General features: G+C 37.9%; 1 protein-coding gene across 1 annotated transcript in view; it reads right to left on the reverse strand.

Annotated features, from left to right (window-relative positions):
• Positions 1-105: 105 nt before the first annotated feature.
• sema3fa (sema domain, immunoglobulin domain (Ig), short basic domain, secreted, (semaphorin) 3Fa) overlaps positions 106-17,627 on the reverse strand; it is a 49,150-nt gene continuing 31,628 nt past the window's right edge. Inside the window, exons 3-19 of the mRNA XM_082190323.1 lie at positions 15,919-16,079; positions 15,728-15,790; positions 15,485-15,604; positions 14,551-14,640; positions 13,288-13,381; positions 13,036-13,155; positions 12,002-12,141; positions 10,678-10,792; positions 6,510-6,579; positions 5,504-5,648; positions 5,188-5,410; positions 4,736-4,824; positions 4,465-4,506; positions 4,056-4,213; positions 3,414-3,481; positions 3,191-3,324; positions 106-1,916 (exon numbers count right to left, since the gene is read on the reverse strand). Coding sequence (XP_082046449.1) covers positions 1,494-1,916; positions 3,191-3,324; positions 3,414-3,481; positions 4,056-4,213; positions 4,465-4,506; positions 4,736-4,824; positions 5,188-5,410; positions 5,504-5,648; positions 6,510-6,579; positions 10,678-10,792; positions 12,002-12,141; positions 13,036-13,155; positions 13,288-13,381; positions 14,551-14,640; positions 15,485-15,604; positions 15,728-15,790; positions 15,919-16,079 — 2,255 coding nt within the window. The 3' untranslated portion in view covers positions 106-1,493. The remainder of the gene's footprint in view (positions 1,917-3,190; positions 3,325-3,413; positions 3,482-4,055; positions 4,214-4,464; positions 4,507-4,735; positions 4,825-5,187; positions 5,411-5,503; positions 5,649-6,509; positions 6,580-10,677; positions 10,793-12,001; positions 12,142-13,035; positions 13,156-13,287; positions 13,382-14,550; positions 14,641-15,484; positions 15,605-15,727; positions 15,791-15,918; positions 16,080-17,627) is intronic.

A 17,627-nucleotide genomic window follows, 5' to 3' on the forward strand; every position in this document is an offset into this window, starting at 1 on the left:
GTGAAGAAGCTATTCCTTTTTTATCAACCGTAAACTCTTCAGCGAAAATGAAAGGTTCACATATAGGAATACCCAGCAACATTTCTAAAGAATGGCCAACCTAGATTTGTTATAAAATATATAACTTTAATTAGTCAACGACAAAGATGTAAAATAAAACAAATAAAAAATACATTACGATAACATTAACTGTTTATAACATCTAATTCTGGATCTTTTTCACATTAGAATATTCTAAAAAAGACAAAACAATAGGACAAACCACAGTGATGAATAATGTCTTACAAATGAAAGAAAAAAAATACATTTACAACAACCATTTGACACAGCCTGTTTGCTGTGTGTTTTGAGAAAACACAACAGAGGCGAAACACACACATCAGGTAATTGTGCTTGATTCCATCACTAGTTCGGCAAAGTCCTCTGTCTTCAGAAAACAGTCTCTCTCTTCATCTCTCTCTCTCTCGATTCATTGTCAAAGACCATACAGCAACACATCCAGAAATCGACTACATATCTGTACAGTACAAATACAGTTCATGCAAACTCAAACAAGTTTAGTTCCAAATGATTTAACGCTTCCAAATGATCAACTATTAAAGTTTTTTTTGTTTTTGTTTTTACATAAAATGTCTGGAGAGTTACATATTTAAGATTCGCTTGAAAAAAATGTTTAAACTATGCTTTAAACAATTCTGCTCTGCAAAGAGATGGACAGGTTTTGAACCCCCAACTTTTTGAGATTCTTTGCGTGCAATAGTACATATTTCTATAAATGAAAAGAACAAAACAAAAAGTGATGTACATACTGTACAGGAGGCTGTAATTAATAATAAACCAAATATATAACACACAGAAACGACTTTATATTTAACACACATTAGCATAGCAAAATATGGAAGATCAAGAAGATTAAAAGATGAGTGATAAAGTGTTTCTCAAAGTCTTTTGGGAGGTCACAGAACACTCAAATAGACGTGGAAATGCCTTTATCCGTACATCTGCAGAATGAGAACCCGTGCTCAGCTAAAAGAGTCCTCGGTTTCTGACGCAGTCCCATCATTGCTCTGGTATCGAAACATCAAGCGCAGTCAAACTGTCCATCTGGAGTTTCAAATGTCCAACTATCCGGTTAGTGGTATGTACACAACGTTTTATAACAGTCGCACGGTGTTTTATGACGTGAATACCGTTGTAATAAATATATTGGAAGGGAAGTACAATGATAACAAAATATTTGCACAGATCTATACACAAAACTTTTTTTTTTTTTTGCTCTATTTCCATACAAAGATATCCACAGAATCTAACTATGTACAACCTACAATAAATACTATGCATTTTCAAAAACGTACTGTTTATTTTCTCCTCGGCCATAATGGTTGTGGGTATACGCTGAATATTTTGTGTGTGATGGCGGTCAGAGACTTTGAGGTCAACCTCAAGTCTAGCAGGGAAATCTCTGTTTGGATGGAGCGGGATGTTTTTCCCTCTCATGTCTCAGCCATGCTGCTCTGCTCCAGGTGGTGTCTCCTGTTCCTCGGCTTCCGTAGGTCCTTCTGTACTTCCTTGAGGTCCTTCTTCTTGTGTTGGTCGTCCCCCATCTGCCAGTAGTCTTGGCAGTACTGGTTGATGAGGCCCATCTCTGGTTGGCTGAGGATGGTCAGCAGGTCTTTGTACTGCTCTGCGCTGGGCGTCCAGGCGCTGGACTGGAGAGGCGGTGTGACGGGAGCGCTGGATTCCGTCTGGATGCTGTTGATGGTGCGGGCGGAAAGAACCACTAGCTGAAGCTTGACCAGCATGTGCTTGAAGTTCTTCTCGGTGGAGGTGCACTGGTACACCCCTCCGTCAGACAGCTGGAGAGAGCGCAGGAGGAGACCCTGCTCCGTGCGAACGACGCGCCCGTCAGAGCGGATCTGAAATACATGGGTTGGTGATAAATATGAACTTTCGGTTAAAATCTATATTAAAGTGAATTCTCTAGATTCATTGTCAAAGACCATTCAGCAACATATCCAGAATTTGACAAATACAGTTTGAGTACAGCAAACTCAAACAAGCCCCCTAAAGTTAGTTCCAACTGATTTTACGTTTCCAAATAATCACCTATTAAATTGCTTGCTTGGACAAAATGTGAAAATTATTTTTTAATGTAACTGGTAAAATTCTATCAATTAGTATGAGGCCAAAAATATTAAATAATACAATGCATATATATATATATACACACATATAAACATTTGTCAATTAGAATGACTTGTGTTTACATTTTTATATATTTGTATTTTATAGGGAGCATAACACTGTACATCACAATATTGCTGTAACTGCATCAATTAGTACGAGGTCATAAAAATTCCATATTTAAATAAAAAAAATTTTTTTAAATGTTGTTTTTAATATTTGTTTTATAGAGAGTATAACACACCACATGGCTGTAACTGCTTATATACACACAGAAACTAAATGATTATTGGCAAAATAATATAAATTGATTATATTACTTTAGTCAGAGGGGAACCGTCAGGGCCTAAACTTTTGTAAAAATAATATTTAACTCAGTGACCATTATGCACATTTGCAGAAATTCTGCATAATAGTTACATTTTTCAAATCATAAGATTAATAGGGTCTGTTACATACATTTAATGATATACAGTTACATACCAGTCTAATGATATGATATATTATCAACATTGCTTGATTGGGAGATGGATTCCAAAATGCCACGATCACTGTTCACTATGAGGAGGAAGTGTCTGTCGCTAATGTGCTTTGGTCTGAGCGCTGTCATGATCCGTCGGCTTACATTAAATGATGTAGGTTTTGTGGCCGGTTGTCACCATAGTCCACTGAAATGCACACATCGATTGTGTGATGATGCAATTATGTGTAATGATGATTTGCATTTGATTATTTTTTGTTCAATTTTGGTGATAACTCACGCTCTCTCTGGTGTTTGCTTGTGGCTTTTCCTGTCAAAGGTAGCATGCAGTATTATAGAAGAGGACACAGTAAGCTAGGCTGATTTTAGGCTGAGTTGACTTTTTTCCAGACGAGGGAAGGGGGTGAGAGTCACGGTTCGCTACTGACTTCAGTAAATAACATCTCAATAAATAAATGCATGATTAAAATGACACAAAATTCATTTTAACAATTATGGTATAACGAGACATTATGCCACACATACCTCTCTCCTTCTATCACTGTTCTCTTTCTGGAAATGCCACTTGATTGACACATGAGGAGATCTGGCCTGGCACTCCAGGAAGGCTGTGCTTCCCTCTACTCCATACTGTACTGTCTCCAACGTGTTCTTATTAGCTGAGAGGAATTCAAACAAAATATCTAAAACAATAACCATTTCTTTTACTTCTTCCAAAGTAGTTTTACTCATCAATATCATTCCTCACCATTGGAATTGTAGCCCCTGCATTGTCTTATAGGGTTGCCATACTTCACATCTTGCCTCCGACTCCGCCTACAAGATTTAAACCACCAATAGCAAATGAGGAAATTAATTCAAACAAATCTCATGGTGAGTTCAAGTCCTCCTGGGAAGTTCGCATTTACGATTTGGGAAGTCGTGTTTACGACGTCAGCAAGATGGTGGGATACCTTCTCTTAATTAAGGTTTTTAAACTCTACTACTAAAAACAAAGAATGTGCATCAGGTGTGCTTTGCTTTTTTATGTTTTTAATTAATTTATGAAGCCACTAAAAACTTTATTGTTACATACAATATTGTTATATTACAATGCTATTATATTTTGTGCAGACAATTTACTTATTTTGTCGTAAACAAAAAAGCTTGACAATGTGCTGCTAAATACCTATAAGTATTGTGGTATTCCGCTATGTTTCTCACTGACCCCCCAACTCGTAAACTTAAAGAAAATCCCGAGCTTCCCACTCGTATTTACGACTTTGTGGTGGTGTTCGTCTGCTTTAAACTCGTAATCTTTCTGACATGACTTGAACGCACCATTATATTGACTCGTATTTTAAATACAATGATGGGATGATAAAGACATTTACACACATGCAGCTCTCACCTTTTTTGGTTTGCAGAGTAGCGGGAGCAGGACTTTCCATCCCAGGCACAGTAAGGGTCTCTGGCCAAGCAGCAGTCAGCGCACGCCTCTCCGTACACATCACACCTGTGCAGAGCCAGATGAGTGACACCCGCCGCTGAACTTACATACAGCTGTTGCTACACACACACAAAGACAGGAAAATAAAAGTTACTTTCATTCAATATACATCTAGTGATTCCAAGAATCCCAGGATGACAAATGTTCCTCATTTGTAACTAACTTTAAATAAAGCATCTGCTAAATGACAATGCAATGTAAATATTCCGTTTTAAACTCTATTTAATATTATTAACAAATTTACTATTGATATTTCAGAATTAGTTTTCTTTAAGTTTTGAATTCTAAATGAATTTGTTGTGCAGCTTACCCGTTTTGGGGAAATCTTCATAGTAATGATTGGAGTTGGAACCTGTAATTTGAAAATAATTATATTTTTATAAGATATATGGGTGAATTCGGGTTGATTGGGACACTTTTTCCAAGTCATCTCATTGGCAAAAAGTGTCCCAATCATCCTGAATTCACTGTATAACACAATATTATATATTTTTAATATTTTAAAATATAATAACAAAAACAAATATAAATATAAAACACAAAGTGGCAAAAATGGAAGTGTAATGGAAAGATGATCTTACTCTAAAGACCTCCACCTCCTCCAGAACCAGCTCTTCAGTCTGCAAATCATCTCTGGGCAGGACAATAACTTTCTGAATGGTTCCTCTATCTGTAAATGACCAAAAGAGAGGAGTCAGAAATATTTATAAAACATAATATTCTTTGGGACTGAATAAAGAATAAATATTCTTTAATTTTCTAAAAAAAACTATCAAAAACAGAAGGTGTCAATGACTGTAGTTCACTACTGCATTTCTAGATCTAGGGCAGCTTTATTGTGTACAAAAGTGTTCATATTAACTATGTCACACATTTGGTTGTTTGGAAGTAAACAATGATTTAGAATTAGAAACATTTTCATTGTGGTCTCAGACTTTTAGACTCCATAGTATGTATACTGTTTATTTATCAAATAAATGTAAGTATATAACTCAACAAGCCATCTGTATGTGTAGATGGGTAGTAAGTTCACCTGTTCCTAAGAAAAGAACTTCATAGTTGCCATCAGCAGCAGCCACTTGGTCCACTGTGATGGTGGTGAACTCATAATCCACATTGGTACGGACCACTAGGGGGCGCTTGTGGACTGGATAAACAGAATTGAACATGGTGGGATGGTTGCGCATGAAGTTGATAACCTCATCTGGATAATCTTTAGTAGACTTCATGTTAGGGGTGAACGTCCCCCCTGGACACTATGAATAGAAAGATAACATCAAATGTATATCAGCTTCTAAGAATTTTAAACATGAATGATTATTATTCTAAATGTTACTTGTGACACTTACTGTTCCTGGTCGGGGGTAAGGGATTTTACCCTGGTAGGCAACCCACTGGTAGTTTGGCCCTTCCTTATGAGCGAAAGGGCCGTTAAAGACCATGCGGACATCAGCCATTGAATACACACATACTGCTGAACCTTTGAATACAGACCTAGAGATGTAGAAAGAGAAAGATTGAGAAGACCTAGACACAGTATTAGACCAAATCACACAGGCCTTGAAAATGCTAAATTAGCAGCATTTTCACTAGTATTTTCACTTTTGACAGCACTGTATGTCATAGATGTAAAATGAGTTGGGAATGCCTTTTAACAAATTAGCACAAATACAGATACAGATACAGATTGAGAGAGAGAGAGAGAGAGAGAGAGAGAGAGAGAGAGAGAGAGAGAGAGAGAGAGAGAGAGAGAGAGAGAGGGACAGATAGAACTGTGAAATCACTAGCAGTTGATGGAGAGAGTCTTCACTATTATCACCAAGAATGGTACTTTTGGGTTTAAAGAGCTCAGACAGAGCCTGAGGGCTTCGCTGATTTAATCTACAGCTAGACTGTGAATTGTCATAACACACACAGTCTTGTGTATTTACAGTGGATGATTAGCATGTGAACCTCATCTAAAATGTTGCTTCCTCTGAGGCCATTGTATAATATTTTAGCGTGTACGAATATCCTCTCATAACTGCATCTGATAGTGGTGGTATTATGTAGATAAGTCCTTATGAGAATATCACATCTCAGATTCACAGAAAAGCTTCTTCCTTTGTGCTGTTAGAGGACTTGTACTACCGTCTGTGAAGCCTGCCAAACACTTGTTATTCAGTATGTTAGAGACAGTCCTCAGCAGTGGAGAAATGGGGGTGTTGCCCCACGGGCAACTGGAGTGTGAATATGAAAGCAAATCTATTCAAGCTCCCTTGCCAATCTGATAAGTGGCCTGATTAGTAAGAGGCATCGAGGAGAAGTGAGGATTGGATCTCATATTTTGGGAGAGACCGTTGTGAACTTACGCACCCAGATACGGAGAAGACGCCGTAAATGACAGGATTCTTGATGTCTTGGGTTTTCTGGATGTACACGTCCCCTGAAAAGAAGATTGAATTACTTTAGTTCCTAGATTTAAAAAACAAATGAGCTATTTCACCTACTTCTGAAGTGTGTACTTTGGTGGTTACATTAAAAAAGTAAATTCTTTTGAGTATGTGGTGAGACAGTGAGCAGGTAATGGGACATATGACTGCATCTAGACACCACAGATTCCTTTGTTGCAAAGCACCTTGAAACATTTAGAATCTAGCCTAATTCATTATTACTTAAGTGCTGTCAGCATTGTTTTTGGAATATAACTTAAAATGTCCTTACTACCTGACTGATATCACTGAAATAGGTTTCCTTAGAAAATTGCATTAGTCTCTGTGACAACTATAGCTTAACATCAAATAAGAGATAGGGAAGTGGCTCGCCCTTTTTCAGTCACTCATAAAATATAGAATGTTTTGATATTGCGGATATTTGGTTAGCTGACAAGTATTTGAAGGGCAGAGTTTTGGTGTGTGGTACAGGGATGGGGGATGCAGTAGCTGAGGTCTAATGTACTGGCTAACTGATAGCAGAAATTAGCAAAACAGCTAAAATTGCTATCAGCCCCTTTGAGTGTTTAAATTTAAAATCTGCTATGGCAGCTTCGTTATTGCTTTCCTCATTGCTTTCCTCAATACTTTTGTACAGAAAAAGTAAAACAAAAAAACAGTCACAAACTCATCTCTGTTTGCACAAGGGATTGAGGGAAATAGGAGCACACTGGAAATTCACTGGAAATTGAATGCCGTTTAGGCACCTCTGGCATGCTGTTTTCAATGGAGCCTCAAAAGTTGGTAGAAAAAATTAGATGTGAGAAAAAAAATATATTTTATTGCATTTGGCATTCTTATGCAAACCTGAGAAACTTTGCTGAGTGAACAATTTCTGAGTGAATGCAAAGGTTGCAAACAAATGCAAAGTTTCTTGGGAAACGCAATACTTTTGCTAGAGAACACACAAGTATTGAAATGTACTGTTCTTTTTCCTCATATCTCTATTTTTTGTCCACTTAGGAGTTCTGTAGTTTTCAATGTACTATGAGTAAGGACACACTAATAAACCAATGTCACAAGTTTGGGGGCGGAACTTCTTGTTTTTCCTGAGCAAATTGTCAGAGAAACCTGTTTAAAAACATTCATTATTTTTGTAGCTCAATTTAGCACAGCCAGTGACACTGAAAGTGACACTGAAATTACTGTAGCTTAATGTCAGCAAGGCGCACAAAAAGTCAGTGTATGTGGGAAGACAATCAAATCTATCTTAGTTCAATTACATCACACAAAATACTTTGCATTGAGAAGACAATCCTTCCCTCTTACTGTTCTCCTCTGTCTTTTTCTCAGTCTCTGAAATTCTCCTGCTTGTTTCGACACAAATTAACTGGTCCACAAACGATCAGTGATAGTATGCTAGCCAAAATGAGAAAGATGGAACAAGGCCATTGGGAGAAACAGAGTGTAATGGGCAGATTGGGGCTGTTTTTTTGGGGGGTTCACCGTAAGAGCAGTTTCTTGAGGGACATTGTAAGGGGGATGAGAGTTAGAGGTACGCAGAAGAAGGGTGAAAAAAGGGCAGAAGAAAAGGAAACAAAAGGACACCCAGATAGTTTAAAATGTAAGGAGGGCGAGTGGTAAAAGAATAGACAGATGTCCCATCAAAAACAGAAAGAAGATGACCTCAGATGGATAGTCACGGCTAAACGGACTATTAAGTAATCAAGCGCTGAGGGAAAATCCCACACTACAGCGAACAAAACTCGCTCTAGCCAAGCCACAAAAAACAACCCATAAAACCTCACTGCCCCTCTGAGGATAAGGGAAAACATCCATGCAGTCAAAAACTCCACTGACAAGTTCATTCCTCAAACACAGTGACAGAGGGAGGGTGAATGCCCAACCACAGTGAGAAAGAGAGGTCAGAGACAGGGAAAGGAGTCCTGAGGGTACCTTGTGCGCTGTTACAGGAGCTGGGAAATGAAGCGCATAGAACGGTCGCTTACTCAATTTATGCACGTTGCAAAAGCAATAAAATTCCAGCATTCATGCGCTTACATTCATTTGCCTCTTAAGAGTGGCTGAGGCTGTTACAGCTGGTTTATCAGCCAATCCTCTTCAGTCCTGTCAATCAAACTCTCCCACAACGGGAAAGACTCCATTTTGTGTAAGCCTGTTAAAGGGATAGTTCACTTTGAAATTAATTTTTGGTATGTTTTAGCTTACCTCAAGGGCATCCAAGATGTAGGTGTCTTTTTTTCCGCAGTAGTTTAAATTTTGATATTTTTAGGTCAAACCGTTCTTGTCTGTCAGTCATATAATGCAGGTCGATGGTCACCACCTCAAAGAGCATGCACAGAGTCCAAATTAAAACAATTCCCCGTCGTCCAAATTAAACACGTAAGTACACATTGATGGCCTAAGACACGAAACGAGCGGTTTGTGTGAGAAAACGAACAGTATTTATATCGTTTTTACCTCTTATACGCAGCCATGTCCAAGTGATCTGATCTGACGTGTACGCAGACTGGTGCATAGATATATACACTAGATGTCGCCTTAAAGACATTCGTTCCAATGAACTGCCGTAGACAAGGCGACATCTAGTGTGTATATATCTATGCACCAGTCTGTGTACACGTCAGATCAGATCACTTGGACATGGCTGCGTATAAGAGGTAAAAACGATATAAATACTGTTCGTTTTCTCACACAAACCGCTCGTTTCGTGTCTTAGGCCATCAATGTGTACTTACGATGGGGAATTGTTTAATTTGGACGACGGGGAATTGTTTTAATTTGGACTCTGTGCATGCTCATTGAGGTGGTGACCATAGACCTGCATTATATGACTGTCAGACAAGAACGGTTTGACCTAAAAATATCAAAGTTGAAACTACTGTGGAAAAAAAGACACCTACATCTTGGATGCCCTTGAGGTAAGCTAAAACATACCAAAAATTAATTTCAAAGTGAACTATCCCTTTAAGATGCAGCTTACATGTATGCGTTACTTCACACATGTGCACATAAATGCACAATCATGTATGTAGCATAATGTCAAACCACAAATTTTTATATTAAGACAGTTTTAGGACAAAAAAGCTCTACAGAAACTACTCAGAACTGCTTGCCACTTTATATTTCTCACAGGCCCTTGTGGCACCTCACGCTACAGCACAAGTGCTAGACACTGCACATACAGGAAAGAGAGGAAATTACTTTTTCCAAGTTATACCCTCTGGAGAGATATATCCATTGAACCATCAGACATGAACGGTTTCCACAAATGAGCTATATCATGCCCTATCCTGAAATAAGAGGCCTCTTATTTCAGCAAGTATACCGTGAAAATGAACAGAACAGAACTGATTATAATGTGCATTCGGTGAACACCTCACTGTATATATGGAGTCAATCAAATGTTAAAGCTGTTTTATTCTATATTTTGTAATACAAGACTTGTCCATAGAAACAAAACAGCATAAAATGTCCTCAAGGTAAATTAATTAGACAGAAAGATTTATCAAATAATCAGTAGTACACTAAGAAAAAGCATCTTTTTTTTAGATGTACCATGACAACACATTAAACTGGATGTTAGATGTTAGTACCATGGTATTCTTGGAAGCGCCATGGGGTACCTTTTAAAAATCATGCATAAATTTCAATTCCATTATATATTTCAAAGTATTACCATTTGATCCATGTACCATGGTAACATCACAGTACAGAATGTTTTGTAAGGGTCAGTATCATGGAATACATCAAGGTACCATGGTATTACACTTACTTAAAATACTTTAAAGTACCATGGTTTAATCGGATCATACCAATAGATTTCCATTGTGGTTTTTGTTTTGTTTTTCTTCTTACAAGGAAAGGAAATTTAAAGACAATTCAACTACTTTGAATTGTCCACTTGGACTGCTTGTATTTAATTTAAAATATATATAATATATTTTTCTGATGTTAGAACATTAAACCAGATTTGCTTTTGTCAGTATCCTGGTCTGAAGTCATGTAATAAAGATCAACTATGTAAAATATTCAACACCAGTCTCAGGAAATGATCCATAAACTACAACTTCGCAAAAAGAGAGACTTACGGAGCTCATCAAAATGTGTCTCAATGCCATCAGAGCCGGTCACAGAGCAGATGAGCCGAGCCTTCAGGAAAGTACTCCACTTATTCACCAGACAGCAGTGTCCTCCATCATCATTCTGTAGAGGAAGTGAGGTCATGTTAGCCATAAAGAATCACTGTTAGACACCACACAGATTCTAGCTGTAAAATTTTATATGATGGACACCTTGACACCCATATCTGTGAAATAGAGACATTTCTTAACATCAGTATCTGTCCCTCTCTCAGGGCTATTTCTGTGGGTTTGCATTAACTGGCTGTGACTGGGTTGTAAACATTGGCTTTGAGCACTGCGCAGCCCCATCTGCTATGGACAGCAGCCAACTTCAATAATGAGACACAGCGATGCCCGGTGACCAGCCGCCAGCAGCTACCCACTTATTACAAACATGCTTCTTTGATTCACATTAAAACAGCAAAAAATAACCAAGAAACAAGCGGTTGCTCATGTAGGAGGCATTGGACAATGATGGATCTGAGGACACTGAGAATCTGCCAATCAACAGTTCTGTCCTGTAGGACATGATTTCTTTAGCATCATGTTCAGCATAGGAACATCCAATAATTGAAAAATGTATAGTAAATTATAAGAATATTGAATGGGAATACGTCAACATTTATTCACCCTCATGTTGTTCCAAACTCATGTGACTTACTTTATTCTGTTGAAAATTTCGAAAAATGTACTTTTCTGTGCAGTTACAAATGTGGAGTCTTCTGAAGCCACGTGAAATCTCTGTGCAAGGAGGACCGAAACTTATAAATAAAGAAATATGATATTGACAGCCACCCCAGATCTCTTTGGCGTGTTAGAGATGTGGCAATTTCCAATGTGAATGAGTCATACTTGAGTCAGTTATTTACAATGAATCAGTTTACAAAAAACAATCTAACTGATTTGTTCTTGAAGAAGAGTAATCTTGTTATTGAGCTCAATTCACTGACTGACTGATTTGGATGCTCTTACTTGAGGGGATGATTATCAAAGAATAATGACTTACATTTTTGTCTGTTATGCATACAACGCTATTGCATATTGTGATAATGTGACATGTTGTCTGGACACTTTTATGATGCTTTTATAGTTCTTTTTGAAGACTTAAAAGCTCCAGTCCTCATTCTTCGTAACTGCATGGAAAAGCGCAAACACATTCTTTAAAATTTCTCAGTGTATAATTGAAGAAAGAAAGTCATGCAACTTGAAGGCAAATAAGTGAACTATTCCTTTAAGGATATGTAGATATGTTGTACTGGAATAAAAGACAAAGGTTAAGAAAATGTCACACCAAACAAATTCTGCCAATCCTGGACTGAGCCATGGGAGTCTGACCCATCTCAGAGGCCTTCTCACGGAAGAAGAAATACAGCTTGTCGTCATTCTTTTCTGCACTATCAGGGATGAGCTGAGCATGGACGAATGTTGGATCTGAAGGAAAAAGAAAAAGAGGGATAGGAAGGGAAAAACCAGCAAAAGAGATAAATCATAGATGGAGCAAAAAGCAAAGAGGGAAAAAAAGGAGAGCCAAGGGATGATATTAAATAACATTCACTAGAAAAGTGCAACTAATACAAAGTGCATGATGACCTCTCTCACTGTTAGTCTACTCTCTCATTCACTATACTGAACAGTCTGAAAGAATCTCTTTGAAGCCTGTGATGATTATTACAGTAAATACCAGTAACCAAAAAGGCTTAACTAAAGTAAAACATCTGGGCCAATGAGACACACGTAATTCAAGAGAAACCCAGTCTAAAACATTCAAGAATTAGTGTACTATTTGTGAACCATTAATGAAAACTATTAGATGAAAGGTAGCTGTAAAAAACACATTTTTGTTAACTACAATAAAAATAAAAGCATGAATTTGAAAAAGAACATTATCAGCAAGTCCTGCAGCATACAGTTGTTGTGAATTTGGCAAATAAAACTTAGAATTAATTATATTGTTATGAGTATGGTTCCTCTCATATAGTGCGTTTACTCACCAGTAGATGGAACAATCTGTGGTTTTACATATAAAAAATTAACTATATAGAGTATAAATTAATAAATAAATAATTTTCTTTAAAAAAAAAATAGTGAAATTCTTGCAGCAATGATCCAGTCAGGCATTTTAATAAAGGTCAAGGATTGAGCTTAACTAAGCAGTAATTGCTTGAGGGAAATTGTTTTTTTTTCCCCCAAGTTTATTAAATATGAGGTTAGTGTGCAGGAGGTAGGATGAAGGGTCAGTGTTGAATATTCATATCTGGCACTTTCTCCACTAAACAAAGAACTTTTTCTTGGTGGTACGCCATGGTTCAAACATTTTGTGCATACCGTGGAGCCAGCGGGAGTTATACTGGTCGGTCCTCATGGCTGTGTGTTTGCCCAATGTGCGAAAGATGGCCGAGTCTGTTCCCATAAAATCAATGTAGACGCCGGCATACAGCTGGCCATCTGCCAAAATGGAGTGAGCATAAGGGAGATAAAGAGATGTAGACAGATAAATTGAGAAAAATGAGCTCATCCAAGTCTGAAACAAAGGAAATTATGCTTTGTATAAGTATGATGACAATGAGAGGTACGTACTTATCAAAGCTGAGACGCTGTTTAGTTTGGGGTCGTAGGGGCATTTCCCTTTCCCAGAATCTACTTTACCAGGCTCCAGTCGGAAAATGTATTCCTGGAATGGGGAGAGCATGAAGGTTTCATTAATGAGAGCACAACTGATCACATTAGATGAGCAGTATTGATTCTCTTTCCAATGTTTAAGAGTGTGTGAAGGTATAGCCAGGAAGTGAAATGCGGACAGGTTCTCTGGGATAAATGGAAAAATAACTAGTTGGGGCTGTAATAAAACTGAAATATGTTTAGGTAACCTATTGCGTGCGTGTTTTTTTAATGTTGGCGTCTTACATATTGTCTAATGCCAACACCAATATCTTGCCATTTGACAAAAGGGAGCTGGTGAAAAACTGCCCAGAAGAAAGAAATTAATGCCATAATCCAAAGTTTCCAAGGTTCTTGGTAGTTGCCAAAGAAAATGAACAGTTTCTTATAATCAGCTTCTCAACATTTGGATATAAAACTGTCTATATGGCTTCTTTAGGTTAGTGACAATTATTAAATTCTGGTATTTAGGAAAACAAGATCTTGCTTCATGCTAAAAGCTTCACTCTACTCCATGCAGTTTGCATGCTAGCTACAGTCAAAAAGATGCAAAACATTTTTTTTTTTAAGTATGGTGACTGCACCAAATATGTAGCCTACAGCAAGTGGAAATGTCTAACATGAATTAACACATTAATTAAAATCTAAGCAGAGGTGTAGAAGGACATCTAAAGAGTCTACCACATGCCGCTAAAAATATATCAGCAATTCAGCAGATTCAAGTCTCAACGAAAGACTTGTTTTGGATAATATACAAATATTTTTTGGATCCTTTTTAAGATTTACACGCACACCGCAAATGTAATATAAGCCACCGATCAAATCTGAGCTGACTAACCACTTTTTAGCATGATGGAGTGTGGGTGTGGGAGTAATCTCTGCACGTTCTGCTAGATATCTGCGCCAAAGGCAGGCTTTGGACAAGTGTAGGCAAACTTGAGAAAGACAAGCTCTAAAGACAACATTTCCTCTGCTGTTTCTCTCAACACCTAAGAAAACCAGCTGTTGAAAAACCAAATACTGTGAGAACAGAACCTTTCCTTAAACTCCTAAGTAAAAAAGAAAAAAGACCCAATCATCTAGAAACCCAAATGCATCTTAAGAAAAAATAAGTCCAAAATAAAGTTCAAAAAAGGACTTCAATCCCATTGTTCACAACAAAGGGAAGAGTTAATTTCCCACCTGGGGTGCGTATGGTTCTGGTGAGGCACTAGGGTCTGCAGCTCGACTGGTTCGGCCTCCTGCGCGAGGCATCTGATCTTGGAGCAAGCCCTATAAAACAAGGGGTGTGCCTCAATAAAGTCCTGTTTCTATGAATTCAGGACCCAAGAGAACATCCCAGACTGTGTCCAAACAAGGAAGATGCTGATATGCTAATAAAGATGGCTGCAGTTTGGTGTATCCATTGAGGACAAAGAAGATGAGCAGATGTTAAGTTGTGTTTAAAACATGCACATGCTGGGAAACCTTGTGAGCACATGAACTGCCCTTTGCATGCATATGAAAGAAACAGATATGCACATTTCAGAACCCCATTAAACATGAACAAATACAGCAGGATCCGAAAACCTGAAACCACAAGTGAAAATGCTCATTTTTCATTTTTCTAATGAAAAAATTGTTCATTACAAATCAATATGTGACGGAAAAAAAAAAACCCCCTGAAAAGGGGTTCACATGATTAATGTCCCAAATTTGCTAATATTTGAATAGTAACCTAGAAAGAGCACATTATTTTGACGAATTTTTCATTATCCAGTTTAAATTTGAAAAAAATCCCAGATTTGCATTGTGATTTCAGACTTTTTTCCACCACAGTATGTATGAACAAATTTCTGAATAATTTTCCTGTGGTCAGTGGTTAATGATGGTATGTGGTCATGGGAAAGAAAGGAGGTGGAATAAGGACTGTTTAAATGCTATTACCCTCCTAAACACTAGGAAGAGTTTTTAAGTAACAGTGTCAAAAGACATGCAGGTGGTAAAGATTATCCTGTTTGTTCTAGGGTGGGGAAACATTCCTCTCTAATGACATAATACCTTTTGACTAAGGTAGCCAACAGTTTGAACCCTTGACCTGCAAATGGTAGCAGGTGACCTGCGAATGATAGTTTACCTGTGCCCTTTGACCTCTGTCCACATAGGTACAGATGGGGTTATAAGCTCCCGTTCCACACACATACAGGTGAGTCCTGTTCCATGACTCGATTAGACGGATGAAATTACCACACTCGCCCTGACGACAGAACATAATGATATCAGTGATGCTGTCATCGTAAAACAATACTTCCAGATGCTTATTTGCTCAACTAGTACACAACTAGTTTAGGATTTACAAATACTGTGGTACATTTCTTACATTGATGTCTTTCCCTGAGAGGACACACTCAGTCCTCCTCTGAGGAGCCACAGGCCAGTGAATCTGAGGAGAAAGACACTGATAAATAAACAGTCATCCTAATCCAGGGAACAGATTCAAATTTACTACTGCCAAGCCTTGCTTATAGTTTTGTTTGTTGCAATTTGTCTGGTGTAACTGAGAAATCTTACAATGAGGGGCTCTTTGTTGATGTCATTCAGGTCAAGAGACAGGATGTAGTCCTTGCTGCCCACGTACATGCGATCATGGTCCTCGTCCATACGAAGGATTCTATAGTCCGTCGAGTTGAGCAGGAAGGCAAAGTGATGGGCGGTTCCAGTAGACTTCAGCTCTAAAAAAAAAAAAAAGTAAAAAAAAATCATTTATATATTTAGAAGAGGCTTTTATTGAAAGTGACATACAAATGAGTTAAAACAACAGTAACTTTTTCAACTTAGACATTTTTTTTTCTATAAAAACCTTTTAAATGGTTATGGAAATGCTGAAGTGTCATTTATGCCTTTTGCAGCACTAAATGTAACTGCAAAAATAATGACCGTTTCAGACAAGTTTCCACATCTGCATTCGGCTCAACCGACTGCATGGGTTTGGGGTGGGGCTACCCAAAGTAGCCAATGTAGCTGTGTTGCAAACTCTTGGTTTTGGGCACTTAAACTGAACAACTCTGCAGAAACGCATCCCAGATGAGACTTAAACCCACAATTCTAAGCTTAGGAGGCCAGAACCTTTTCATTAGCCCACCGGGACTGTTGGTCGCAATGTTTTATTGCCTATTTGTTTTATTTACAGTAGTTTCTGGAATTCTTATGGAACAGTTGAACTTGTCAGTACAATAAATGAAATGCAACTCTGTTGGATTATTAACATTATTGAAGATAATAAGGGAAACAACATAACAGAAACAGCCTGAATACTTATCAACATCTCAGAAGATTTTGTAAATATAATTGGCTTTCTACCGGATGCATGTCCATGCTCCAAATCCGCAAACGCTAAAAGGGCTCACATACAATAAATCCAAACACAGTAAGTGTTGCCAAGTCACAGTAGTTCCTCAATAAAACAGCATCTGTACAGCTGTATGGATATGACCAGGCTGCAGTCTCTGCTGAGCTGGCTGGAGGGTTTCCCTGAGGTTCAATGCCCTGGATACATTCCTAGGTCCTTTGTTATTATTATTGTTTCAGCCCTGTTTTTACAGGGTGGATTTCTTATGAATTTTTGTCTCTCAGAGAGTTCTCTTGGGGCCTCCCCGAGTCTTATATTTAAATACTACTACTAAAACTGGGGTGTCATGCTTTATTTTCCTCTTCCCCCAACAAGCTTAGTTCCTTTAGTTGGAAATTGAGTACAGTATGTGGTCTGAGACCTCCATGCATTGCAGCGATATTGGATATTTAACTATGCATGCTCATTTTTGTTTTAACTATGCATGCTCATGATTATATTTAGATTAGTTTTACTGTAATCTAACACTCACAAGTTAATCTTCAAAAACACAAAACATTTAATAATGTAATCTTTAGCCAATATCTAAAATGAATATCCATTTTTCATAATGCAATGATGCCTAAATTCCCTTGTAGCATTTTAAATGATAAATCGGCATCAACCAGAATTTTTTATATCAATGCATCCCTCCAGTTATCATGAACCAATATACATTATGGTTCATGGAGTCCACCGCACACTCTTTGGATGACCATGGAGGACTGTGTTGTAAGTTCCACTATTGCAGAGGTAGAAGGAGACCTTTGGAAACCTTCACTATAGAAGGAAACCTTTGGAAACCTTCACTATAGAAGGAAACCTTTGGAGAATGGAATTCCACGACTTAACACAACATATTGGCTTCTGTCTCTGATAAGGTCTACCTGAG

This window comes from Leuciscus leuciscus (genome assembly GCF_965113295.1).
Source record: "Leuciscus leuciscus genome assembly, chromosome: 14".
NCBI lineage: Eukaryota > Metazoa > Chordata > Actinopteri > Cypriniformes > Leuciscidae > Leuciscus > Leuciscus leuciscus.